A 26,613-nucleotide genomic window follows, 5' to 3' on the forward strand; every position below is an offset into this window, starting at 1 on the left:
TCTGGCGGCGGAGGCGGGGCGGGCCGGGGCGCGGAGGGGCCTGCAGGAGCCGGTGGGCGCGCCCTCGAGCGCACGGAGGTCGAGGCCTGGAGGACGGAGGACGGAGGACGGAGGTAGCTCGGGTCCAGCTGCTGCCCCCGGACCCCGCTCCGCCGCTCGGCGCTGACCCTGGAGCAGCATCGTCCGCCGCCCCGGCGTGGATCCTACAGAACGCGGACGAGGGCGGAGTAGCCACGAGCTGGGAGGATGAAAGGACGCGGGCGTGGGCAATGCTTAGACGTGGCGTGGACTCCCCCCTGCACGGCGCTGCCCGCTGGGCCGGCCCGGCCTCCCGCCGCCTGCCCCCGCCTGCCCCCCCCCCAGGCCCCGAGCGCTTAGGCGGGAGGGGGCAGCGGTCCCCGCCCAGCGCCCGGGCCCGGCGCCCGGGCCCTCCCCCTCCCCCTCGGCCCTGCAGGCTCCACGTGACCCCCGGCCCGGCGCCCCAGCCCTTCGCAGCCCTTCGCAGCCCTTCCCCTCGGGTCACCCTCCGCCGCTGACCTAGAGCTCGCCCTTTTCACACCTCAGGGCTTGTGCTAAGAATGACCTACAAAGACCACCATTTCTCGAGTTTCTGGTCATTCTGGCAGCCTGCCTTCGGTTTTTCTGTTAGCGCGCACCATTCGCTTTTATTTTGTGTTTTGTTTTGTTTGACCCTCGGCGCCGAGCCGTGGGGGTAGGGGCCTGGCCTGCCCCTTCTCTGGCACAGGGCGGATGGCCCGACTCGTAGTGGGTGCTGAGACCAGCTGCCGAGCCAAAGTGCTGCCTCGTGTTGCTCACGCCCCTGGACACACTCTTGCCCGTGCGCTCCTGGAGGACAGAATCTGCCAAGTGCTGGTTTTGAGGATTCATCCTCAGATTGTCAGAACAGCCGCGGGCTCCGTTAGGGTGGACCCAGGCACCGCTGGATCCCCACTCGCTATGCGCCCAGAGCACACAGGGAGCGCGCAGATGCTGGGTTAACCAAGTCAAGGCCTCGGGTGACCTGGGCCCATCCACCTGTTTGCTTTATCCTTCCAACACCGCCTCCCTCTCCAGCATGGGCCACCTTCTCTGCGTGTATGACACCTGGAGGGGAATCTGCAAAGTCCCTTGGTGACCCCCAATGTTAACCGGAAAAGAAATGACACACAGTCTAGACGGCTGATTGAGCCAGAATCTTGTGTCCCTTGAAGTCTGTGACTCCCCACGATGCTGGGCTTGGGAGGGGGCAGCTTTGCGCTCTACTCCAAAGAGGAACACACGCAGACCCTCCCCCTAACATCCCCTGTTCACTGCTGAACCGGGACCCGACAGAAGGTTTTGTGGGTAAGGAAGTAACACAGAGAGGACGACTTAAAATCGGCCACTGGGGGCAGCTGCTTTGAGAGCCCACAGGCCTCAGGATGTCCTCAGGGGGTCCCCTGACTTCCTGCCTCACTCCTTGGAACCCGTGCTTGTTACCACCCAAACACGCAGGCTCTTTAGAGTCCAGACCCAAAGGAACTCTGCCTGGCAGGAGGAAGATGTCCCTTTCCTAGCCCTTCCTGAAATAGGTCTCTTTCCTGGGTGACTGACAATGGGAACGTTCAATCCCTTTAACAGATACACACCCTCAATTAAAGGGGATGGCCTTTATCCTCTAGGTGTCCACTGAAGCCTGGAATGTTCCTGGCGTACTGTAGACCCTGTAAAAACCACCTGAATCATTCAAACGTGTTTCCCTCAGCACAGAAGTTAAGACAGGTTTCGTCACTATCCTTTGTTCCTGGATGGAAGGTTAACACTCTGTACTCCTCTTGACTTTGACCCTTCCTTCTGCATCTTTCTTTCCTCTTCCATAGTTTTTAAAGTGTGGCATCTTGACATACACTTCTACTGGCTATGTGAACATTTTGTGGTTAATCACTTCTGGGATACTAGGCCCTATAAAAGAAAACAAGTATTTCGATTTTATTTATCCGCAGCATGTACTAATCCAGTCACTGTTAACCAGAACTTCCTGAAAGTACAGATAACCAGAGGCTTTTGCAGAATGGTTAAAAGCAATATAAGCTATGGGTCAGGTTGACTTGGGTTAGAATCCTGGTTGTGCCATTTCCTAGCTTCAGGTGTTCGGCGTTGGGCTCTTGGGCAAGGCATTTAACCACAGTGAGCCTCAGTTTCCCCATCTAAGATACGGGGATGATGATAGCACCTATAAGGATTATAAGGATTGTTGAGGGTTACAAGACAGACAGCATGGTAAAGGCTGGCACTTAGCAAGCACCTGATAAATACTAGCCACCATTATAGCATCCCACTGGCCGAAACGCAGCATATCACCACTGATACTCAGACATTTTCTACCAATTTTCTAATGATCATCCAGGACTTGTCCATTTATCTTTCTTCCTGTATTCAATTCTCCCATGAATTATACAAGCTCAGTTATATAACTTTTATTATATGTTTTGAACAAGTAGTAAGGCACAATGTTAAACTTACACAGATACAGCAGTCAGCACCAGGTAACGCAAAGACACGAAGGACAGTTTCATAACAGACCTCATCTGCAGAATATAGAAGGTTTGTGCTGCTGCTCTGACTGCAGACAAGCCTTTCAAAGCAGGCCTCCCCACCAGTGGTACCAGAACCACTAGAACCACTAGAGGAAGCTTTAAAAAAAAAAAAAAAAAAAAAAAAAAAAACCAGATTCCTGTACTCATACCTTGAAGATTCTGCTCCAGAGGTTTGAGGGAGACCCTACAAATCTCTACTTTGGAAAACTCCCTGGGTGACGTACATAGATGTAAGACCAGGCTCTGAACTGCCGATGCAGTTCACAATAGTTTTTGATTGGATCTGGGCAGCTGAGACTAGTGAAACCACAGTTAAAACACAATAACTTTTTTTAGACCCTGAAAGTACCAATTAGGCAGTGGGTGTTGAGTTTTTACACAGGAAGCATTTCTCCGGGCATGGTCATGGTTTGAGACAGCTGTCGGCTTTCCCCAGGTCATGGATGGCCTTATTATCCAGCAGTTCTTTCTTCTTGCCGCTTGGGCTCACTGCGTTGTTCAGCATTGCCCTAACCACAGTCATCACTGGCACAGAGTGCCCACTGGCCCAAGATTCTGGTAGGGAGCCAAAGAATTTCCTAACCAACCATTCACTTGGGCGTGATTCTTGCCTATCACACAGTAGAACTCTAAAGAGAGAAAGAAAAGCAGAGCAAGAGATGGTTTATTGTCTTCAGACCATACACAGTGTTTTGAACTGTAAGTACTCACCCGGCCAAATTCATGGTAAAGCCCTAATCCCCAGTGTGGGTGTCTTTGAACACAGTGCATTTACAGGGATCATTAAGATTAAATTAGGTCCTAAGGGTGGGACCTTGATCTGATAGGACTGGTATCCTTACAGAAGAGGGAGAGAGATCAGATACCTCTCCCAATGCACACAGAGGAAAGACCATGTCAGGACACAGAACGCCATCTACAAACCAGGAAGAGAGGCCTCAGCAGACACTAACTCTGATGGCACTTCTAGCCTCCAGAATTGTGAGAAAGTAAATTTCTGTTGCTGACACCTCTCGGTCTGTTATGGCAGCCTGAACAGATTCATACAGTGGGTGAATGGTTTTATTTGGTGAATGAAGAGGATTTTTTTTCTTTTCAAGGCAGCAAAAGCCACCCAGAAAATTCCAGACTACCCTGAACCTGGCACCAACAAACTGTCTACTCTTTCCTCCAAAGCCAGAAAGTATGTTCTTCAGAGAAGCAATCCACCTCCAGCCAACTTCTTTCATATCTTAGATATCTTAATTGTCAGCCTCTTTAAATAGAAAACTAACTTCTAGGGAACAACGAACAGTGGTGTGCTGCTAGGCAGTATGAAGACTTACCCAGGCCTGAACACAGAGTAACGATCAAATTGTAACTCTTCAACCCTAGCTTCCACTTCTCCCTGGTAATAAAAACCACATTTTAGTATTTAATCAAGAAGACCAATTTACTGTAATGCTTAAGAGGGAATAACTTGGGGTTTTGAAGATAATCTGCTTCTGTGGGTCTCAATATTATTTTAAGTATCCTTATCTAGAATTTGAGATTCTGGGAAGTTAAGGAAGAGATCGTTTATCCTGACAGGCAGTACAGAGTTAAAAATGATGTCCTGAATGAGAGGATGGCTACATAGTCCAGCCTCTCATGTGACTGATTTTAAAACAGATCTAGTGAGTAAGTAACATGTTAGGAGGGCGACCATAAATGAATAACCTCCCCTTAGTCTAGAATTAGTGTTGCAAGCTGATGAACATCAACTTTTTGTTGGTAGTTCCAAGGGGTCAGAAGACCCACAGATGTCTTCCTAACAAATTCCCATCAAATTTCAAGAAACAGTGAGTTTACATCCATATGATGGTTTTAAACTAAATTTGTTAAACCATGAATCTTCATCCAGGCGTCTCTAAGAACAGAAATGCCCGAGGAGCTCAGGCCACAGGGGCCTTGTGAATTCAGTGGCATGCTCTCCTCTTTCTTGGCCTGTTCATACTGTTCATTTGGCATTTCACCTGATGTGTCACATAATCTTGGGTAGCTTTTTAAAAAAACGTTCTAAAAGTTAATTATTTTCTAGAGAGTTGTGCCATCTTCACCACAATCTAAGTTTAGAATTTTCTTTACCCCACCTCCCCACCCCACCTCCGCCCAAAAACCAATTAGCACTCACTCCCATTCCCCTCCCCCAAGCCCTAGCCAACCATTAATCTTTCTGTCTCTATAGATTTGCCTATCCTGGATATTTCATATAAACGGAATCATACAAGTTGTGGCCTTTTGTGACCGGCCTCTCTCTCTTTTAAAAGAGCAGGTTTTCAAGGTTCACCCACGTTATAGCATGTATCATGCCTTTTTACAGTTGAATAATATGCTTTTCTATGCATATACCAGATTTTATTCATCTATTCATCAGCTGATGGGTATTTGGGTTGTTTCCACTCTGGCAATTATGGATAATGCTGCTATGAATATTTCATATACAAGTGTTTATTTGGACAAATCTCTTAGCTTTTACAAAGATATGTTTTGTCTCTATTAGCAGGTTCATAGAAGAGTTAACATAGCAGGCTAGACTCTGCCTGCTTGCCAAGTTGACCTCTGGCTTGTGTCTGGGAACTTGGATTTCAGGACCATCCCCATCATTACCTAACGGATAGGGTAGCTTACAGTGCCTAAACTATCTGTACAATGGGCTTATGCTGAACACCTGCTTTCCTTTTGGAAGTCTGTAATTTTTCCAGGCTCAGGGTGACAACGTGATTGACCCCATCAAAACTCTGAACTCCAGGGCTCAGGTGAATTTCTCTCATTTTCTCAACACTCATTGCTGAAGAAATTAAGCATGTGTGACTCTACTGAGAGAAGACTCTGGGAAGCTCTTATCTATTTCTTCTGGACTTCATTCATGCACCCTTCCTTACTGACTTTGCTTTATAGCCTTTCGTTGTAATAAATCACTGCTGTTAATATAACTATGTGCGGAGTATTGTGAAACCTATCAAATTACCACACTTGGGGCTAGGCTTGGGGAATCCCCAAACAAGCAGCTTAGAGATACCTTGAGGGCAAGAGCCATACCCAATAATAAACAATCATCTACTCTGGAAAAGTTTAAGAATCATTGCCTCAGAGTCTCTTCTAATTCTGATTCCATGCTGCTATTCAAGATCAGAGCTGTCACAACTCATTTCATGATTACTAGATAAAGAACAGGGGGAAAGAAGTTGGAAATCATCTTTCAAATCACTCCTGTTTACTAAATATATCCCTGCAAAAATCAGTCCCTGCCCTATAAAAAATGCATAATGCACTTAATGCATCTATTTCTGTATTATTTAGCATTTTACATTATTTAGTATTGCCAATTAGCCAGGGTTCTCTAAAGTATTTGAAAGATAGAAATGTGCACCAACCTTAACTTGAAGATATAAAAAATTGCTTGACTTATCAGCTCCTTTAGAGGACAGCAAGTTAAAATGTTTGCACCCTCCAGCTTTTGCCAGCTCCGCAGACTTGAAGACATAATCTCGATCGACACGAACAAATCCTTCCTGAAGGGGAGAAGGAGGTGAGTTATTTCCAGAAAGCTGTGAGTTCATCTTAAAGATTACTACTCAGGTTGGGTGGCAGGCTAGGAAGCCTGAGGGGGAATGGAGATCTAAATAAAATGCATCCAAGCATAGACCCTGGGAAAGGTTCCAAGTGTGATCCTCAGGATAGACAGACCAGCTTTGGCAGCAAGGCCAGTAAAAAAACAAGGACGGAGGAAAAATAAAACAAAAAAACAAGGACAGTGACATTGAGATATAGACACCAAACAAATCTGCAAGGAGAGAAAGGAACAAGAAGATCAGGCTGAGAAACGGCCTTAAATTACACATTTCTATGTCTTTTCATAACTTGTCAATTCTTGACTTTCTCTGTGTCAGCTCTAATGGGCAGGGGTCTCAGGGTATAGCCAAGAACTCTATCCCAGCACTATCAGAACAAAGTCTATTTAATTTCTAATTTTTGTTTACGTTTTACAACATACCTCACATATCAGTAAAGAGTGTATCCTCGCTTTTTTTTTTTTAATGGCAGATATATAATCAAGAATGTGTGGGGACCCCTGGTCTAGACTCAGTCCAGTGAGGGTAGTTAGTAGTAGGGTCTTTCTTCTTAATTCATATCTCAGCATCAGTGTATGCCCAGGACATGATAAGTACTCTAAAAATATTTAAATGAATGAATAAAAGTCCAATGAAAGCAGAAAAAAGGCAAATCCAATTGGGGGGGGGGGACAAAGAGCCAAATGGCAATAAATAGGAGGAATGGGGAGGATGGTGCAAACAACAGAATGTAAACTCATCTCCAGGACCTAATATGGGGGACACATGTGTGTACCGGGACAAGAGAATGCTACTAAGCAACAGCTTCTCGGGACCACCACAAATGCTGGCATCCTCCAACTCCAGAGCGCTGGGACCAGTCTTAAAGCCTAGTGAAGCCGAACTTCATAAATACCCACAACTATGTAATGAGGTTTTCTATGACGGTTCCAAATCTGAAGACTTTACCACCCTAATGATTTTTAAAAGTTTGTAAAAAGATTTTATTTATTTATTCATGAGAGAGGCAGAGACACAGGCAGAGGGAGAAGCAGGTTCCCTGCGGGGGGGGGGTGGAGCCCGATGCTGAACTTGATCCCAGGACTCTGGGATCACAACTTGAGCCAAAGGTAAGATATTCAACCACTAAGCCACCCAGGTGTCCCCCTAATGATTTGTCGCAGGGTACTTATTGATCCTAAATGTTTATTTCATAAGAAGATATGTGTCTTGTACCTCAGGAATCATCACATCCAACTCCTTCACTGGGGAGATGTGAAAACAAGGACCAGTGATCTGGTGACCTTCCGGCTAAGAAGAGAAAGCTGAGAGCAGAATGCACATTCTTGACTCTGAGCAGTGCTCTCTATTGGACCCCTCTTCCTTCTTATCTCACAATGCCTCTAGCTAACGAGAAGGACTCATTCATAACTGGGGTGGCCCCACAAAGATGTCCACGTGCTGACCCCCATACCTGTGAATACGTCAGGTTACACAGCACAGGCGAATTTAGGCTGCAGGTAGAATTAAGGTTGCTAATCAGGGGACTTTAAAATACGATTATTCTGTATCATCCAACTAGGCCCAACGTAATCACAAGAGTCCTTAAAGGTGGAAAAGGGAAGGAGAAAGGGGAAGAGCTATGTACACAGAGTGACAGCGCTCAGTCCCTTGTTGCTGGCCCTGAAATGAAGAAGAGGAGCATGAACCAAGGAATGCAGGCGGCCTCTGGAATCCCCCCAGAGCCTCCAGAAGGAAAGAGAGCCCTGTCAACACCTTGATTTTACCTCAGCGAAATCCATTTCCAATGTCTAACTTATAGAACTGTAAGATGATACATTCATGCTGTTTTAAGCCACTAAATTTGGGACCATTTGTTACAAAGGCAATATGAAACTAGAGTTTTCAATTTTAAAAACAATGGGCCCGAGCAACCTTTTTCAAACTTGCATGGAAGATCATAAAAGAAAACATATTCTAAATACAGAGCTTGATGAATTTTCATCAGCTGAACAGCCTCGGCAAACAACTCCCAGATCAAGAACTAGAATGTCACCCTTACCCCAAAAGCCTCTCCTGTCCTCCTCTGTCATCAGTGCCATTTTTTAACCACACCTACTACCCGCAGGGCTGGGTTCGTTTCGCGCAAACTTCACGCTTTACCCACACATCACCACCATCTCCTTCCCTGTTGTACACCTGCACGTTCGATCCTCACAGCAGACCCGGCTACACCGTGATTCAGCTCACGATGCTGCTTTTACACCAGTGTGAGGCAACCCACGTTTACTACTCAGCTCATCCTGAGAGAGGGACGGGATTCTCCTCAGAGCCATCTTCCGAATTGAGATTTTACATGTGCTGAACGTGTGCCAAGAAAAACAGTCCAAAGGGACACAGAAAAATCCTAAAGCCCTCGGCTTCTCTTCCCCATCTATTTCTTCCCCTTGCTCCAACTCCCCAAACTCTGATTTCAAGAACAGGTTCATTATTCACGATGAAGTCACAGAGTCGACTAGTGAAATAAATTCCTTTTCGTCTTTGCTGCTGTTGAAGCACTACTTCTTAGAAGCGGTACCATAGTTGTCTCTGTTGAAATGCGTATTCTTTCATCAGCTTCTTTAAAAATAAAGGAAAGATTCAGCCAATCACAAGTCCCTGGACCGACGCTGTCTCTCTCGCTTAATCCAGGGCCAGTAAAGGGATAATTTGATTAAACGGAGACCCTAATTTATTTGGCTTTAGTTCTGGATCAATCTCTCCTTAATAGAGTCCTGCCATCTCCAATTGTTTGATGAAAATTAAAGTGACATAAATGCCATGGGACTTTTTCAATCTGATTAGTCAGCTAAAGCACATCAATACCACCCCAGCCATCAGACTCTGGCGTCCTTCCTTTCACCGGCCTGGCTAACAACTGACAGCCACTCGGTGAAGGACGAGCACCCACGCTGCTGCGGAGACCCCCACACTTAGCCCGTCATCCCCGCTCAATGGCTTCCGTTGACAAGGTGCCCATACCTTTCTCCACCGCTGTTCTCTGGACAAAGCTAAATATTGTTTTATTAGCAATCAATGGCTGTTAATCCAAAATGATTTCGCAAATCCTCTGAGCCCCCAAGCTGATTATAAATACGCATTTTTCCAAGCCCATAAATTTTGAATTTCACTTCCCCCACCCCGAGGCATGGCCTTTTGGCTGGTGAATGAAACTCAAAAGCAAAGGGGTCAACGGCTTTCAGGGACTTAGAAACCAAACTTAAACATGGACCCCGGTGACAGACGTGGACATACCAGCACACACGAATTTTCTCTGCTGTGAGGAAGATGCCATTTAGAGATGGAAGGAAGCTATCTTTAAAATCTTAACATCCTTTCTTGTTCTCTAACGGCGCAAATAAAAAAACAATAGAAGAAACAAGCAAAAACAAGCTACTTCATACAACACAATTTTTCAGAAAAACCATATTTAGTTTCCCTAACCATATGGCGAGGGAAAAGACATCTCTTCTCAGAGCATTATGTTCATTCTGTTGCAGTGTCTTTATGATTCTACAGTCAGTGTGTCTTACTTTAAGCTAGGAATCAGAGTTCCTTCTAGAAAAAGGAATTGATTAAATAAGTTCCCGCTATAAATTTCCTTTGCCAGCCACCCGCTCAAAAGATTAAGCACAATATAATGCAACTCAGCAGAGAGATCTTCACAGGCTCCATAAATATCAAGGAAATAAATTCTCTAAGTACTCTTTAAATCTTATTAAAATCCAAAGCTACTAAGTATTTCTTCTAATCTTCTTTACACATGCCTGAAAACTAGGGACACGCTGGCTTAAGAACCTCTAACGAGATATTTTAGGCCTGATGGGCATGACCAGAGAGCACGTCACGATGACTCAACATCCGGGGGATCTTTCTCCAAGGAGGGGCGATCTGTCACCCTGTAAAGAGGCCCACTTAGCCATATTTCTGCTTCAGCTTCTGTCTCCTTTATTCCTGTTTCAATCCAGCCCTGTAAGTTAGACTAGAAGACAGATGCAGACAAACAACAAATGGTACGTGAGACCCCGCTTGCTTGTGTTTCTGGAGAGCATCTCTATATGTTTGACGTACAGCAGTGGAACCCAGATCTTGGTTAGAGAAAAGTCCGGATAGAAAAATAAAACAGATAACTGAGATCCCTTAGTCCATCTCTACATTCTCACAAAATGTTTCCATTTGGGGCATCCTTTTCTCTGTGTGATGGAAGTCAAAGAACTCTACAGGCCGAAGGGGACGCAGCAGTGGTCACTTGTTTCTCAGTAGCGAGAAGAAGGCAGCACCGGCCCATGGGAGCTACCTAGCACCTCCCAAGTCCCTGGATACAGCTATTTGGTATCCAAACAGAGCCTCAAACCATTCAGGGCCCTATGACTTCACAAGCCCCATCCTAGACATCGAATCAAACAGTACAGATTACAACAGGAGACAGCAAGCTTTCCCTGTAAAGGATGAGAGAGCAGATACTTTCAGATTTGCAGGCTTCTTGTACAGTTACACAGCTCTGCCATCATGGGACAACAGCAGCCACAGGCAACACAAAGTAGTGAGAACAGCTGTGGTTCCTTACTTTACTTATGGATACTGAAACCTGAATTTCTTATATTTTCACATGTTGTGACATATTATTCTCCTTTTGACATTTTCCAGCCATTCAAAAATATAAAAACATTCTTAGCTCAATGGGCCACCCCAAAATAGGTGGGCTGTATGTGGCCCACGGCCTATGGTCTGCAAGCCCCTGGATTAGAAGAATGTTTCATTAGAATCAGAAGCCAGGAGACCCTAACAATGCCCAATGGCTGCTTTGAGCACATGAACAACATTGTCCATTCAACAGAATCCAAGAAGCTGGACTGTGAGGAAGCTCGTGGAGAGATGAAACTGTATTGCACCACCTCAAACTCACTAACCACGTCTGCCTCTGAATACAAATAAGGGGGAAGCACTAGAGTCTCAGTGACATCAGTGAGTCTCTGCTCCACACCCCAGGCCAATGTAGATCTGGTTTTCAAAGGGCACTTCACCCTTCACTAGCACACAGGTTACTTACCCATACAAGTGAAGGCCATCTGGGACTCCGGTACCTAGCAGAGCAGCTGGAGAGGAAGACTAACACATCCTAAAGCCTCCTGAAAAGCAGGTCCAACAAGAGGAGGGTTGGCTGCATCTGAATCTCCCAAGGAGCTTGCTAAAAATAGTTGCCAAGCTTCAGCCTTAGAGATTCTGACCCAGTAGATCTGGACTAGGGCCAAGTAAGGAAGCCGCTGCACTGATTGGCCAACTGGGGCCTGTAAGTGTGAAAAAGGAGATCAGCATCTAACAGGGCTTAACGAAATGGTTTTCCAAACAGCTGGAAAAGCTAACAGACCTATCCCTAACACCAAGTTTCAGGGACAATCTGAGTAGACTGAATTTTACGGGTTATAATGTTTTCTCCAGAACTCATATAAAGTCGTGACCTCATATAAAGTAGTACCTCATAACGTAACCTTATTTGGAAATGGGGTCACTGCTGATCTTATTAGTTAAGGTGAGGTCATACTGAGTAGGGCGGTTCTGCACCTACTTGGACTAGTGTCGTTATAAAAAGGAGACATTTGGACGTAACCACATGCACACAGGAAAAATGCTAACTTAAGAGACACGGAGAGAAGGTGGTTATCTATGAGTCAAGGAGAAAAGCCTGGAACAGTTCTTTCCCTCACAGCCCTCAAGGGGAACAAGACCTGCCAACACCTTATCTCAGACTTCTAGCTCCTAGAGCTGTGAGACACTCAACTTCCGTTGTTAAAGCCAAATTCACACACTGAAGATCAAAGGGAAATAAGATGGCTACCCAGAGGGTGTGGATAACGAGACAGAAACCCTGAATTTCTTGAAGTTTTTCTCTACTCAAATCATGTTGCTGAGGGAAAACATGGGACGTTCCAGTTATGAAACAGCTACAGAATGACACCAGGCTTGCACAACCTTGCGGTATCCATCAGATGAGGTCTTTTTTCTATAGAGAGGGCTGCCAACCAGAATACCAGGTAGGGTGAGCTTGGAAATTCACAATACCCCATCGAACAACTATCAGTACCTTAGTACCCAGCCACTTGTGAACTGTCATCTCTTTTAAATTGCCTAAAGTTATCACAACCTCCAAACTTTACATTGCATCCAATTTAAATTAGTATCAACTTATTAGTTGGCTTTGGCTCCTTAGTTTTTTTTCTCTTATTTACACATAAACACTTTTGTCTTTTCAGACTGATTTTGGAGAACAAAAGGTATTGAATAGCCCGAAGGGTGGGGAACCAGCTCCATTAAAAAAATATTCTGGATAGGGAAGACACCCGATTCCTCTGATTAAAATTCTGTGCGTTGGAATACTACTCAGCCATCCAAAAAAATGAAATCTTGCCATTTGCAACGACATGGATGGAACTAGAGGATATTATGCTAAGCCAAATAAGACAATCAGAGACAGACAATTATCATAAGACCTCACTCATATGTGGAATTTAAGAAACAAAACAGGATCATAGTAAAAGAAAGGAAAAATAAAACAAGACAAAATCAGAGAGGGAGACAAACCATTAAGAAACTCTTAATCATAAGAAACAGAGGGTTGCTGGAGGGGAGGGGATTGGGGTGGGTGGGGTAACTGGTGATGGGCATTAAGGAGGGCATGTGATGTAATGAGCCCTGGGTGTTTTATGCAACTGATGAATCCCTGAAGTCTACCTCTGAAACTAATAATATACTCTATGTTAATTGAATTTAAATTTTTAAAAATTGCTTTACACAATTTGAATGCAACAAAGCAATTTAGACTTTTTCTTGGAGTGCCCCATAATGAGATTTGCCTTATTGCACAAAAAGGAACTGCTCGAGGCCTAATGCAGTGGTTTTTATTTTGCTGAGTCACTGCCAGAATCAGGCTGGCACTTGAGACAGTTCAACCTGCAGTGTACTAAACAATAGTTTTGCAATGTTTTTTAGAGGGCACACTGCTTGTGACTGTCCCTGGGACAGAAACGACTGTACTAGCTGCTGAGCAGGAAAATGACCCTTTCTAGGAGATACAATATGCCAATTCCTGGGAGAGTCAGACTTCTCTATAATCCATGCTTCCCAGCACAGAGCTCAAAACCCAGCTGGGTTCCAAAGTGGACATAACAGAACTGCAGAACTCTGGTAAGAAAATACATCACTACCAAAAACATAAATAGAATTATTCTTTGGATCACCAGCAGGGCCAGAGAAATACATCTGAGCTATACTCCTTAGTTGGTATAAACCAGTAGTTCTTAACCATGTGCCCTCCCAATGATTCTGATGCATGAGCCTGTTTATAAATCTATGATAAGGTTCCATGGCAGCATCATAGACCTGCATATTTAACAGACACATTTAGGGGCTTTTGGGTGACATCGGACTCTTGATTTCAGCTCAGGTCATGATCTCAGGAATGTGAGATCAAGCCCCACCTCGGGCTCCTCACTGGGCATGGAGCCTGCTTGGGATTCTCTCCCTCTATCCCTTCCATCTCCCTTCACCCCCAACTTTGTCTCTTGTACCCTCTTTAAAAAAAAGGCATTTTTAGCTCCAACAATCCTCTACCAGAGAAATAAACTACAGTCAAGATATAAATTAAGATGTATTAACACTTGCTGAGGATCTATGTAGTAAGCGAGGACTTTTACCCAGATAGTAAACTGACTTCTGGACAGAGGCCAATGCAATTTAGAATACCATTAAAAAGCAAATAAAAATATGGATTAGAACAGTTGTGCGTCAGTCAAAGCTGAATCACTCCTGGGGTTGAATCATCACTGAAGGCTGACTCATCACTAAAGGCTAGCTAAATCGTGATCTTCTGACGTTCTGTATCCTAAGTTTAAAACTTGGCATGAAAATAGGTTGAAGCAAATCATTTATGTGAGAGAGAACGCTTTAAGTGTAAAACATTTATAATAATAATAATAAAAAAAAGCATATTGCTAACAGCATGAGCCAGTTCCTTTTACTCAGACATCGTGGTTTGCCTTAGTCAGGGGATGTAGTGACAGCAATATTTGCAAAAGGCAAGACCTTGAAAATATTTATGTCTCCAGGACGAAGGCCTGAACTCACGGACTAGTTTGAAGGAAAGAAGAATTTATCAGTACCATTCAAAGTATAGCAAAGGCTAGGGAGGCATATGAAATCTGAAGTGATCAGAACTTATTTACATTTAAGAACTACAAATGTAAAGAAAAAGAAAGGTAAGCAAGAAAGCAAGCAAGAAAGGAATCTTTGACACGACCAGTCAGTGAAAGGCTGACTAATAAGCTGATTATAAGCTGATTTCTTCCTTACCGCCCCAGCTTTTTTTCTGGTGGTACCCAGGCAACAAAATCCAACATCATGACCTTGAAAGGCAGAAGCGTAGTCATCCAACTTTTCAAAGTCCACCACTTCTTGATTCTAGACAACAAGGACACAGCTGTATATAACTTGATGTTATTAGAAAAGAGAGGGAAAAAAAATACCCCTCTAAATGTAAAGAATAAATTAGAGAACATTACTGAAGAGGCTGCCCCACTTACCGTCAAATTTTGCAAGCTCTTTGCTCCGGCATCTCTTTCTCCTGCCAGTCTCCTATCTTTTCCATGTTAGTCTATTTAGTGGGGCAGATTCCTAGGGCATGGGAATTGTGATTCCACATTGTGCTTCTTCTACTTAGTAAGAAACCTCTGAGAGAGTTAGAGCCACACTGGTGCAGAGTGGCAGAAAATTGGGGCATTAGATATTAAGCACGGAAATGCTTAATAACTTACTCAATTTAATAAGGCACTGAATGGTTTTTAAAACCCATGATCAAGTGACTGTTACAGATACTGTTTACCAAATGGATACTTTGCTGGGAGACAAATCAAGTTTAGCAATATAATTAAACAGAAATTAAATTAAGGAAAACGCATCATCATAAAAAATTTCTGCAAGCTCATTTTTTCCCACTAAAATGCAAATAATCTGAATTCAAAATCAACAATGCACTTAGAGGTCCACAGTACACATGCTTGAATTATGTGATTCAGATCTTTAAGGTCAGGTTCAATTATAATTTTCTCTCTGGAAAAATAAAAGACCGATCTATACTATCATGAGGGATACCAATCACGTTTAATATTGGGGCAAGGAATGGTGTTTGGAATCTCAGACCTAGGTTCAACTCCTGAGCCTGCTACTTACTAAGCATGTAATTCTGGTCAAGTTATTGGCCAAGTCATATGTCTCAGTTTTTTTAGCCATAAAATGTGAATGATAATCTTTCCTTCAGTTCAATTCATGAACCACCTGTGTTAGAATCAGCCAGTGATCTTTGATGAAAAGGCATATTCCTAGGTGTCGCACCAATACTTCTGAAGCAGAAAATGCATTTTCAATAAGCGTCTTCTGTAAGTCTCATGCTGACCCCAATTTAAGAACCTCCACGGAGGGGTGCCTTCCTGGGTGGCTCAGTCGGTTAAGTGTCCTCATCTCTTGGTTTTGGCTGAGGTCATGTTCTCAGGATTGTGAGATCAAGCCCAGTTCAGCAGGGAGTCTACTTCTCCCTTTCCTTCTGTCCCTCCCCGCCCCCCTCTTGTTCTCTCTCTCTCTCTCTCTCTCTCTCTCTCAAATAAGTAAATAGATCTTAAAACAAAACAAACAAAAAAACCCTCTATGTAACCTCATAAGTTTACTGTGGAACTCTAAGATAGATTGAGAAGTTCCCATCATCCAGAAGTTCAAATAAAATGTAGTTTTCCTTCCCTATCACCAGCTCTTTGAAAAGGATTTCCCTGGCACTGCGAGGAAACAGCACTTTCAAACAGCATTTTCTTCATGCTGAAGAAAAAATACGTTCCCATTAAGTGCATAACCAAAAGACGTGCCACCGAAACTGGATTATCAAAGCACACAATTCAATTTCAGTTTCTAATTACCAAAGGTATTTGACACACTCCATGAAGCCAGACGATAAACACCACGTATTAACTAAGTCTGAGCAAAGAGGGCCATTTTAAAACGGGAAAGTCCTGATGGACATAAGGTAAATGCAAAAATCACCTGACCATGGACCTATAGGGGTGAAGAACATTTATATGTGAGACCACTTGTTTCTAGGAATATTCCACCTGTGAAGCCTATGGGACCGGCTTCTATAGTTGTGGGGTCTCAGAATTACATTATAGTTCCGTTTACTGCAGTTCACAACACCCTTTCAATGGGTAAAGGGGGCAGCCCGGGGCGCTCAGCGGTTTAGTGCCCACATTCAGCCCAGGGTGTGACCATGGAGACCCAGGATCGAGTCCCATGTCAGGCTCCCTGCATGGAGCCTGCTTCTCCCTCTGCCTGTGTCTCTCTGCCTTGTCTCTGTGTGTCTCTCATTAATAAATAAAGTATTTTTTTAAAAAAATGGGGAAAGGAATCTTGACAAAGTGCAGATTTCAAATATTTAGGAGAGATCTAGTATATCATTTGGTTAACCATGGAAGTGTAAGTGACAGTGAAGACAATGTTCTGCTTACATCCACTAAGGCTACAGCCCTGGGAAGTTAGGCCGGGCAATTCTTGCAACAGAATAACCTCACCTGTATTGCCATAGACCTTGCCTGGTCAAGAAAACAAGCAAAGTGGTTGAGAAAATGGCCCACAGTTACAGGACTGTCCCTAGAACCCAGCTTGAACGGCCTCAAAGCTTGCTTTTTACCGTCTTCCTAGGCCCCATCACCAGCCAGACTGGCCTTCTAGGGGTCTAGATTGGGAGAAAGGTGTGCCAGTGGTCACACTGTGAGGGCGGAGGCCAACCTGCCCAGCCCAGGCTGCAGCTCCCAGGTCCGGCAGAGGCCAACCTGCCTAACCCGGCCTGCAGCTTCCTCGTCGGGGTGGAGGCCAAACTGCCCAGCCCGGGCTGCAGCTTCCAGGTCGGGGCGAAGGCCAACCTGCCCAGCCCAGGCTGCAGCTTCCAGGCCGGGCGGAGGCCAACCTGCTTAACCTGGGCTGCAGCTTCCAGGCCGGGCGGAGACCAACCTGCTTAACCCGGCCTGCAGCTTCCAGGTCGGGGTGGAGGCCAACCTGCCCAGCCTGGGCTGCAGCTTCCAGGCCGGGCAGAGGCCAACCTGCCTAACCCGGCCTGCAGCTTCCAGGTCGGGGTGGAGGCCAACCTGCCCAGCTGGGCTGCAGCTTCCAGGCCGGGCAGAGGCCAACCTGCCCAGCCTGGGCTGCAGCTTCCAGGCCGGGCAGAGGCCAACCTGCCTAACCCGGCCTGCAGCTTCCAGGTCGGGGTGGAGGCCAAACTGCCCAGCCCGGGCTGCAGCTTCCTCGTCGGGCGGAGGCCAACCTGCCCAGCCCAGGCTGCAGCTCCCAGGTCCGGCAGAGGCCAACCTGCCTAACCCGGCCTGCAGCTTCCAGGTCGGGGTGGAGGCCAAACTGCCCAGCCCGGGCTGCAGCTTCCTCGTCGGGCGGAGGCCAACCTGCCCAGCCCAGGCTGCAGCTTCCAGGTCGGGGCGGAGGCCAACCTGCCCAGCCTGGGCTGCAGCTTCCAGGTCGGGGTGGAGGCCAAACTGCCCAGCCCGGGCTGCAGCTTCCTCGTCGGGTGGAGGCCAACCTGCCCAGCCCAGGCTGCAGCTCCCAGGTCCGGCGGAGGCCAACCTGCCCAGCCCGGGCTGCAGCTTCCTCGTCGGGCGGAGGCCAACCTGCCCAGCCCAGGCTGCAGCTCCCAGGTCCGGCAGAGGCCAACCTGCCTAACCCGGGCTGCAGCTTCCAGGTCGGGGCGGAGGCCAACCTGCCCAGCCCGGGCTGCAGCTTCCTCGTCGGGCGGAGGCCAACCTGCCCAGCCCGGGCTGCAGCTTCCTCGTCAGGCGGAGGCCAACCTGCCCAGCCCAGGCTGCAGCTTCCAGGTCGAGGTGGAGGCCAACCTGCCTAACCCAGGCTGCAGCTTCCAGGCCGGGCGGAGACCAATCTGCTTAACCCGAGCTGCAGCTTCCAGGTCGGGGTGGAGGCCAACCTGCCTAACCCAGGCTGCAGCTTCCAGGCCGGGCGGAGGCCAACCTGCTTAACCCGGGCTGCAGCTTCCTCGTCGGGCGGAGGCCAACCTGCCCAGCCTGGGCTGCAGCTTCCAGGCCGGGCAGAGGCCAACCTGCCTAACCCGGCCTGCAGCTTCCAGGTCGGGGTGGAGGCCAACCTGCCTAACCCAGGCTGCAGCTTCCAGGCCAGGCGGAGGCCAACCTGCTTAACCCGGGCTGCAGCTTCCTGTCAGGCAGAGGCCAACAACCTGCCCAGCCCGGGCTGCAGCTTCCAGGCCGGGTTCTCACACCCCCTTCCCGGCCAGTCTGCGATCACCTCTCCTCCGCCCCGGCCAGGCACCGTTCAGCTGTAAGGCCTGAAAATACACTCACCCAGAATCATCGCCAAGTGTATTTTTGAGTCCCAGCTCAAATACCCACCACATTTTTATAAGCTTCCTCATCGAAGGTGAGCCTTCTCCGGCCAATGAGCGTGACTTTGGAAAACAGGTTCTGCTCCAGGAGTTCTCTTAAGAGCACTCTGCCGGTTTCCCCGCTGGCGCCCAGGATGAAGACGGATTTATTCTGCATCCTGAAGTCTTCTCGAAGCTTCGAAAGCGCCGGGGTCCCGGCCATGCTACGGAAATGACATGAGGGGGGCCGGTGTGGGGGTGCGGAAGGGGTGCCCGCGGCGTGCCCTGGGGAACCGGAGTGTTCCCGGCAGGGAACCTACTTCCCCGGGGAAGGTGCTGAAGCACCTGCAGGGCGGGGCGCCGAGCCCACCTCCACCTCCCGGCGGCCCCAGCGGGAGCTGCGCCCAGGTGCACGGCACCCACAGCCTCGCCCCCGACCGCTCGCCGGGGCCCTGCGCGGAGGGGTTACCTGCAGCCGGTCCCCGGGCCCGCGTCCTCACGCCGCAGCAGGAGCAGGGCGGCCACCAGGGCCGCCGCCGCCGCCGCCGCGCTCAGCGCCGCGGGCCTGGACGTCAGGGCCTCGCCCCTCCCCCGCGGCTCCTGGCCCCCGGGCCCCATCGGCCGCGCCCCTCCCGGAGCGACCGGGGCTCGGGGGTCGGGCGGCTGAGCCTGCGCGTACCCGCTTACGGCTTCCGGGGACTTCGCGGAGCCGCCGCCTCGCCCCGCCCGGCGGGGAGCGCGGGGGAGGGGCCTGGAGCCTGGGGGCGGGGCCGGGAGTCTGGGGCGGGGACTAGAGCATGAGGGGCGGGGTCTGGGGCGGGGCCTGGAGCCTGGGGGCGGAGCCTGGAGAGGGGCGGGGCCTGGCGGTGCTGGGAGACTGGGGCGGGGCCGAGAGTCCGAGGGGCGGGCCCTGGAGTATGGGGCGGAGCCTGAGGGCGGGGCCAGGAGCCTGGGGCGGGGCCTTGAGCATGAGGGGCGTGGCCTGGCAGTGGGGCTGGGAGCCTGGGGGCGGGGCTGAGAGTCTGAGGGGCGGGCCCTGGAGTGTGGGGCGGGGCCAGGAGCTTGGGGGCGGGGCCGCCAGCACGTGCGCAGCGCGGGCCAGGGTGGGTCGCTAGGAGAGCGCTCCCTAAAGGTCCTTGCTCCCCGCCACCCTCTGCCTGCCCTTCCTGTCCCCGCCAAGGCTAAGCTCGCCCTTACCCATGGCCTCAGCCAATAGGCTTGACCTCCGCTGGTCTCTCTAAAACGTGTCCTTTCAGTTGCGTGTACTGGACATCTCTATCTCAAGTTCACCACGTTCAAAACCTTGACCTTTCCCATCCAAGCACCCCCAACAGAAATGAAACAAACCTACTCCTTCCCTCTCTTGAGTGGTCTCGCTGTGCCTATAGGTTGTCACACTCCTCACCCCACTCCCTCCTCTCTCAAGTCAGAAGTTTGGGCTGTGCCCTTTGACTCCTTTTTCCTGGCTTTTCCGCAGCCCGGTTCATCACCAAGTCCTGTCATCCTATCTGCCTTTCAGATTTCTCTTGAATGATTCTTGCACTCACTACTGCTCACCAGTATAACTGGTTTCCCTGCCCAGGTCCCAGAGGGTGAGCCAGGGTGATCTTCCACACCTGATCCTGTGGTTCACTCTCCCAAGCCCAGATCAATGGTGTTTAGAAGGTAACAATCCACACGGGGCGTGCCCCTGATCTTGGAAGTTCTGAACAGGAGTCAGAATCACAATAGAAATCTGAACAGAGATAGATTGTGCTGAAAACATTGGTTATTTGGAGCTGTCCTGCATTCAAACTCTATCCCTAATTTGGGGAATTCCAAGATAAGTGAGAGACAGGACCCCCACCTCCTACTCTAGAAGCCAAGTGAAATGTTTGTTCCTTCACCCAACTTCTGGGGAATTGTTATATGCAGGTGAGACCTGGGCTCATCTCATCAGACACTGCCGTCCAGATTTTTTACTTTTGGATGAGTAATAGGGTGGAGGCCTGAGATAGGGTTGGGCTGGGTGGGGCAAAGGCATACGACAAGGGCAGCCCCGATCTGTCAGCCAACTAATGGTGTGATCATTTCTGTATGGCCTCCTTAATTCCTGCCTGTTTTCAGAACCTATTCTTTCTAGTTTCTGTTATTCTTCCAAAAATTTCGTTTTCTGTTTAACCAGAGCTACTTTCTCTTGCTTGCAATAAAAGCCTTGAATGATACAGGGTGATTCATTCCCTGCAGTGGGGAATGAATGCTTAGACCCTTCCCTTTGAGTCCCTAAATCTCTTCTACTAAAATGCAACTTAATATCTTGCCAGCTTAATATCTTGCCAGCTGTCTCAAGAATTCATTCATCAAACCTCTTGCAGAGATTAACTTTCCTGTAGTGCCCCTTCTTCCCTTCTTCCTTTTTTCTTAGTTATAATTGCTACACAATTTAGTTATAATTGCGACACAATAAAACGCACAGGTCCTAACATTTCAGTTCCATGATTTTAGACAATTGTGTATACACATAGGTAACTTACCTAAAACAAGATACAGAACATTTCTGTCATCCTGCAATCATACCTTCATTCCTCATTCTATGCAATCCCTCTCCCTCCCAGAAGCAACCATTTCTGATCTCTATTAATACAGATTAGGTTTGTCTGTGACAGAACTTCATTAAATAAAATCATACAGCACATACTCTTTCATGCCTCAAGTTTTTCTGATCAACACAATGCTTTAAAGACTCATCAGTATTGTTTGTAGGGCTACATTATGACCTTCAAGAGCCCTAGTGACTTCATGGACCCCCTCCTTTTTTTTTTGAAAGATTTTATTTATTTATTCATGAGAGACACAGAGAGAGAGGCAGAGACATAGGCAGAGAGAGGAGAAATAGACTCCCTCCAGGGAGCCCGATGCAGGACTCGATCCCCAGACTCGGGATCATGCCCTGAGCCGAAGGCAGATGCTCAACTGCTGAGCCACCCAAGCATCCCATGGGCCCCTTTATTAATAAAAAAAAAAAGAATTTATATCATATAACCGTGTTACTATAACAGCAAATATATTTGTAATATATATTAGTAAAATGTTTTTTTCTGCAGCCTAAAAGTTCTTTTTTTTTTCCTCTTGATTTTAAAGAAATTAGAGTATTGTCATGGGCCTGGGCACTATGCCTGCTGTGCCCAATGGGTAAGCCAGCCCTGGTTGTTTCAGGTATCAGTACTTTGTTCCTCTGTATTGCTGAGGGCATTCCATTGTATGAGTATCCTACAACATGTTTCATCATTCTCCTGTTGATGGACACTTGGTTTGTTTCTTGGTTTTGGCTATTATGAATAAGGCTCCTGTGAAAATTTCTGTACAGTCTTTGTGTGGATACATGTTTTCATTACTCTTAGGTAAATACCTAGGAGAGGAATGACCAAAAAGCTCACTTGGGTGAACGTACCATTTTATTTTCCTGCGTAGTCATTTGGCGAACATTTAATGATCAAATGGCTCCTCGTCTTTCTTTTAGCAATAGAATCCTAAGTTATATCTGACCACATGGCTGTCCATTTAGATTCTATATTTCCCTGTATCACTTGCAAGTCAGTGTGACCGTGTGACAATGTTTTAGTCAAAGAGCTACAAGCAGAAATATGTGCTCATTTGAATCATGTTTTATCTTATTTATTTTTGCTTTTATTTTTTAAAGATTTATTTATTGATTTGAGAGAAAAAGAGCATAAGTAGGCAAAAAGAAAGAGAGAGAAAGAAGCCTCAAGCAGACTCCCTGAGCCTCAATCACAAGGCTCGATCCCATGACTCTGAGATCATGACCTAAGCTGAAATTAAAAGTTGGAGGCCTGGGGTGCCTGGGTGGCTCAGCCAGGTAAGTGTCTGCCTTTGCCTCAGGTCATGATCTCGGGGCCTGGATTGAGCCCCACATCAGGCTCCCTGCTCAGCGGGGAGTCTGCTTCTTCCTCTCTGTCTGCCCCTGCTTGTGTTCTCTCTCTCTCTCTCTCTCTCTCTCTCTCTCTCTCTTTCTCAAATAAATAAAATCTTAAAAAAAAAAAAAGTTGGAGGCCTAACCGCCTGAGCAACCCAGGTACCCCTTGAATCATATTTTAATAAGGAAGTTACCTGCTTTCCCCTCACTTTCCCTTTCCTCCTATCATTAGGGCAGAATGTGATTGTGATACATTCTAAGCCAGTGAGCCAGCTAGTGAGCCAGTTCTGATTATGGGAACAAAAATACCCTAGAAGATAGCAGAGCAAGAAGTTAGAATCTGAGTCCCTGGATGACTCCCTAGAACAGATACTTACTCTGAACTGCCTGCAATCCTGTGGGCAGTGGGAGAGAAATAAACTTCAATCATGTTGGAGCCACCTTAATTTTGTTCCAGCAGCTTAGCCAGCATTTGCCTAATATAAAAGCCTTTTAGTCAATCTTGTCAGTGGATACTTACTGATTTTTTAATGTGAGCTAAATACTCTGCTAGGCACTATAGATTTTTCAAAGATGAATCAGATGCCAGATAAATTTACTCTCATCTGAAAAGGCAAGTCATGAATACTTGAGGAGCTCAATAAAAGTACATGTTAATATTATTAAGCATCCTCAGGACCTTCATAGAGTTTTGCACATGCTAAATGCCAAGTAAGTATAAGGCAAGAGATGGAAACTCAGAGAAAGACAAGCCCATGACTTTCCTTCTCTGACAGTTGGCAAGTATCAAGGCCCTCAGATAATGTGACATGTCCTAGGCTACCAGGGCAACAGGGCCACAGAAGTCCATGGCAGATGGGAAGAGAAAAGCATAAGGGAGGGGGGTAAAGGGAACATAGAAAGGTCCTGGGCCAGAAGACCTAACTGCCAAGTCCAGGTTTACTTAAAGTTTGTTCATTTATCTTGGCATCCATTTTGTTATCTGTAAAATGGCACCTGTTCTATTATGTTCATTTTGCTCCAAGGAGCAGAGACTCACCCATGCTAACTTGAATAAAGATGGTGAATATGGGGACGTCTGGGTGGCTCACTGGTTAAGCGTCTGCCTTGGGCTCACAGCGTGATCCCAGAGTTCCGGGATCGAGTCCCACATCAGGCTCCCCGAGGGGAGCCTGCTTCTCCCTCTGCTTGTGTCTCTTCCCCATTCTCTGTGTCGCTCATGAATAAATAAATAAAATCTTTTTTAAAATGGTGAATATTATAAGTATATACATATTGTGTAAGGGAGATAGAATCTTATAAAAACATGAAAATACCATCTACTGTAGGATCAGGCCTCAGGGAGACAGAACTGGAAGGTAGTTCTGTGTTTAGGTCAAATGGAGATTCTTTAGGATGGGGGACCCATGCATCTTCACTTTACATCTATATTTTTAGTTACACCTTAATTAAGAGTCATTCTGTTTGATGCAACTGAAACACCAACTTAAAATGTTTGGAGCGAAAAAGAAAATAAAGTGGCTTACGCAACTGAAAAACTAGTGTATCTGACAGTCTCAGCCATAACCTAAAGTCAGGTCTCAGCCAAAAAGGGCAGGACTCGGTCCCTTTGGCTCCCTTGACTCTGGTCTCCTTCACATTGATCTTCTCTCAGACTCCACAAGATAACCTGAAGGCTGTGAGCAGCTCCAGCCCTTCACCCTCTTCTAGCCAGGGTCAAAGATAGGAAAGATAATGGCACTCCAAGTAGCCAGTCTAGGGTAAGTGTACTAAATGGATGATGACCAAAGGTGGGAGAAGGGATAAGTCGCCAAAACTTAGAGAGGACTATCTCACAGGAGCTGTGATCTTCAGTGGAGGAGACCCTAACTGTGAAGTCAGGGGAATAATACCCCAACCTTCCTCTTCTCCCTCCCTGTGGTCTCCTGTTGGTACTCGTAACTGAATGGATTCAACTAGAAGTCAGGGGGAACTTACTGTGCAGAACAGGTTTCTTCAGGGCGTAGAGCAGGGGGCAGAAATGAGGAGCGTGGATCATTCAAGATATCAAGTTCATCCTCCCAGATTCAAGTCTAGCAGAAAAGGGCACAATTGGAAGCAAACGTCCCCAGCTGTGTCTCCTGATTCTGATTACTTCGTGACATCACTGGCCAACGGAATGAAGCCTGGATGGGGCCAACTCTTCCCACACATCTGAGAGGAGGTGAAGAGGTAAAGCCCCCAAGGAAAGTAGACATCATCCGAAGTGCCATACCTCTCTATGTGTTATCCCATTTGTCCATAAATATCTATACTGGATCTTTCTTTTTCTTTCTTTCTTTCTTTCTTTCTTTCTTTCTTTCTTTCTTTCTTTCTTTCTTTTTTCTTTCTTTCTCTTTCTTTTTGCTAAGGAGAGCTATAAATAAATGTAGCATGACTGAGACATCCAGTTGGTCATAGAGAGTTTGGATTTGGTGGAGGTATGTATTTGGAAGAAATTTTGCAATATTCCCATCACGGAACAAATGCAACCATGAATTGCATTCAACGATCTAGGCAGCTGATTTAGTACATCTATTATGTTCTTGGCAGTAATTATTTTCCCTTTTGAAAGTTGTGGGGGTGGAGAGCTGCTGGCATATGTGCCCATGTTTCCTTCCCTGCCTCCATGAGAAACTGAGTCACGTATCTGTTAAATATTTGATCTAAGACCATAGACTTAAACTTTGGTGTCAGGACAAGAACCTAGATATCCAGATCAATGACAAAACCTTTAGTGATACTACTGCAATTCTAGGATCTTTCTCATGAAAGCATAGTTCTTGTTTTTAACCGATTGTTCTATATTTGTTGTGTTACTCAGGTTCCCTGTCATTTTGGATTGTAGTCTGTCAGTGATCTATGTTGAGGGAATGTGGTAGGTGGGAGTGTGGCTGAAATGGAGGGACGAAAGCATGCAGCAGGGGTGGGGCAGAGGCCACTGGAGAGGCAGGTGGGGTCTAGACTATACAGGACCTCATTAGATAAATTAGTATTTATTTTTAAAAGCTTACTGAACTTTAAAAAAAAACAAAAATTAAAATTTTTTTAAAAAGCTTAGGGATCCCTGGGTGGCGCAGCGGTTTGGCGCCTGCCTTTGGCCCAGGGCGCGATCCTGGAGACCCGGGATCGATACCCACATCGGGCTCCCGGTGCATGGAGCCTGCTTCTCCCTCTGCCTGTGTCTCTGCCTCTCTCTCTCTCTCTCTGTAGCTATCATAAATAAATTTTTTTAAAAAATTAAAAAAAAAAAGCTTACTAAACTTGATTTCTTTCCAGTGTGTTTTCAATAGTTTTCTTCAATTTAAGGTAGTGGCATTTACTTTAATTACTATTAGTACATTTATTAATACTCATTACTATCAATACATTTAATACAGTAAGAATGGGAACATTTTAAAAATTTATTAAATATCTTTTAAATATTAAGAACAAGTGAGTGTGTAGTACATGTGGGATATGATGAATTCACGAAGATAGTATTTAAATGAGTAATATTTGAAAAGCACTGGTGTGCTGCGCATTTTTCATTTGTCCCCTTAGATCTACTTTTCACCGCTGCATCCTTTTCTGTGACACCAGACCTACCTCTAAGGCATGCACCATCTGACCTCCCTTATCCTCTGGCTTCTGGTGGAATTTGGCCAGTGGGAAGCATGGGCAGGAGATGGAAAGGGGAGAAGTGTGAAATTAGGGTCTTTATCCTCCCAAATCTCTTCTTAAGGGTTGCTGTGGGTTGGCCCTCTACCAGAGGGCATAACTCCTGCCTGCCCACCCTCCTTGCAGGCACAGGTACTCTCCCAGGTTTTGCTAACCACTTCCTGATGTCACCTATTCAGACCCAGGCAAAACCTCCCTGTTGGTGCAAGCATTGGGACACAGCGCCAACCCTTGTTTGTTTTTCTTAACCTTGTCTACACCCTTGTAAACTCTCTCTTATTAAACTCTCCTCAGTTATACCATTTGAGTACACTATCATCTACCGCCAAAACTATGACTAAGGCACCAGTTATGGTGGAAATCCTGAACTTTGAAGTCAGACAGAACTAAATCTGAATCCTGGAC

General features: G+C 46.7%; 1 protein-coding gene across 2 annotated transcripts; it reads right to left on the bottom strand.

Moving 5' to 3' along the window:
• Positions 1 to 2,441: 2,441 nt before the first annotated feature.
• On the bottom strand, positions 2,442 to 19,368 carry HTATIP2 (HIV-1 Tat interactive protein 2). Of its 2 annotated transcripts, none has more exons than XM_055318030.1 (6): positions 19,297 to 19,368; positions 18,646 to 18,841; positions 14,534 to 14,641; positions 5,972 to 6,109; positions 3,902 to 3,963; positions 2,442 to 3,205 (listed from the first exon to the last, which is right to left on the bottom strand). In XM_055318030.1, exons 2-6 carry the CDS (start codon positions 18,838 to 18,840, stop codon positions 2,980 to 2,982), a joined length of 729 nt encoding a protein of 242 aa, XP_055174005.1. In that variant the 5' UTR covers position 18,841; positions 19,297 to 19,368; the 3' UTR covers positions 2,442 to 2,979. The 2 variants fall into 2 exon arrangements, with proteins under 2 accessions (XP_055174005.1, XP_055174004.1); XM_055318029.1 differs by lacking the exon at positions 19,297 to 19,368 and adding an exon at positions 19,087 to 19,290.
• Positions 19,369 to 26,613: the final 7,245 nt, after the last annotated feature.

Source organism: Nyctereutes procyonoides, unplaced genomic scaffold (assembly GCF_905146905.1).
Source record: "Nyctereutes procyonoides isolate TBG_1078 unplaced genomic scaffold, NYPRO_anot_genome, whole genome shotgun sequence".
Lineage (NCBI taxonomy): Eukaryota > Metazoa > Chordata > Mammalia > Carnivora > Canidae > Nyctereutes > Nyctereutes procyonoides.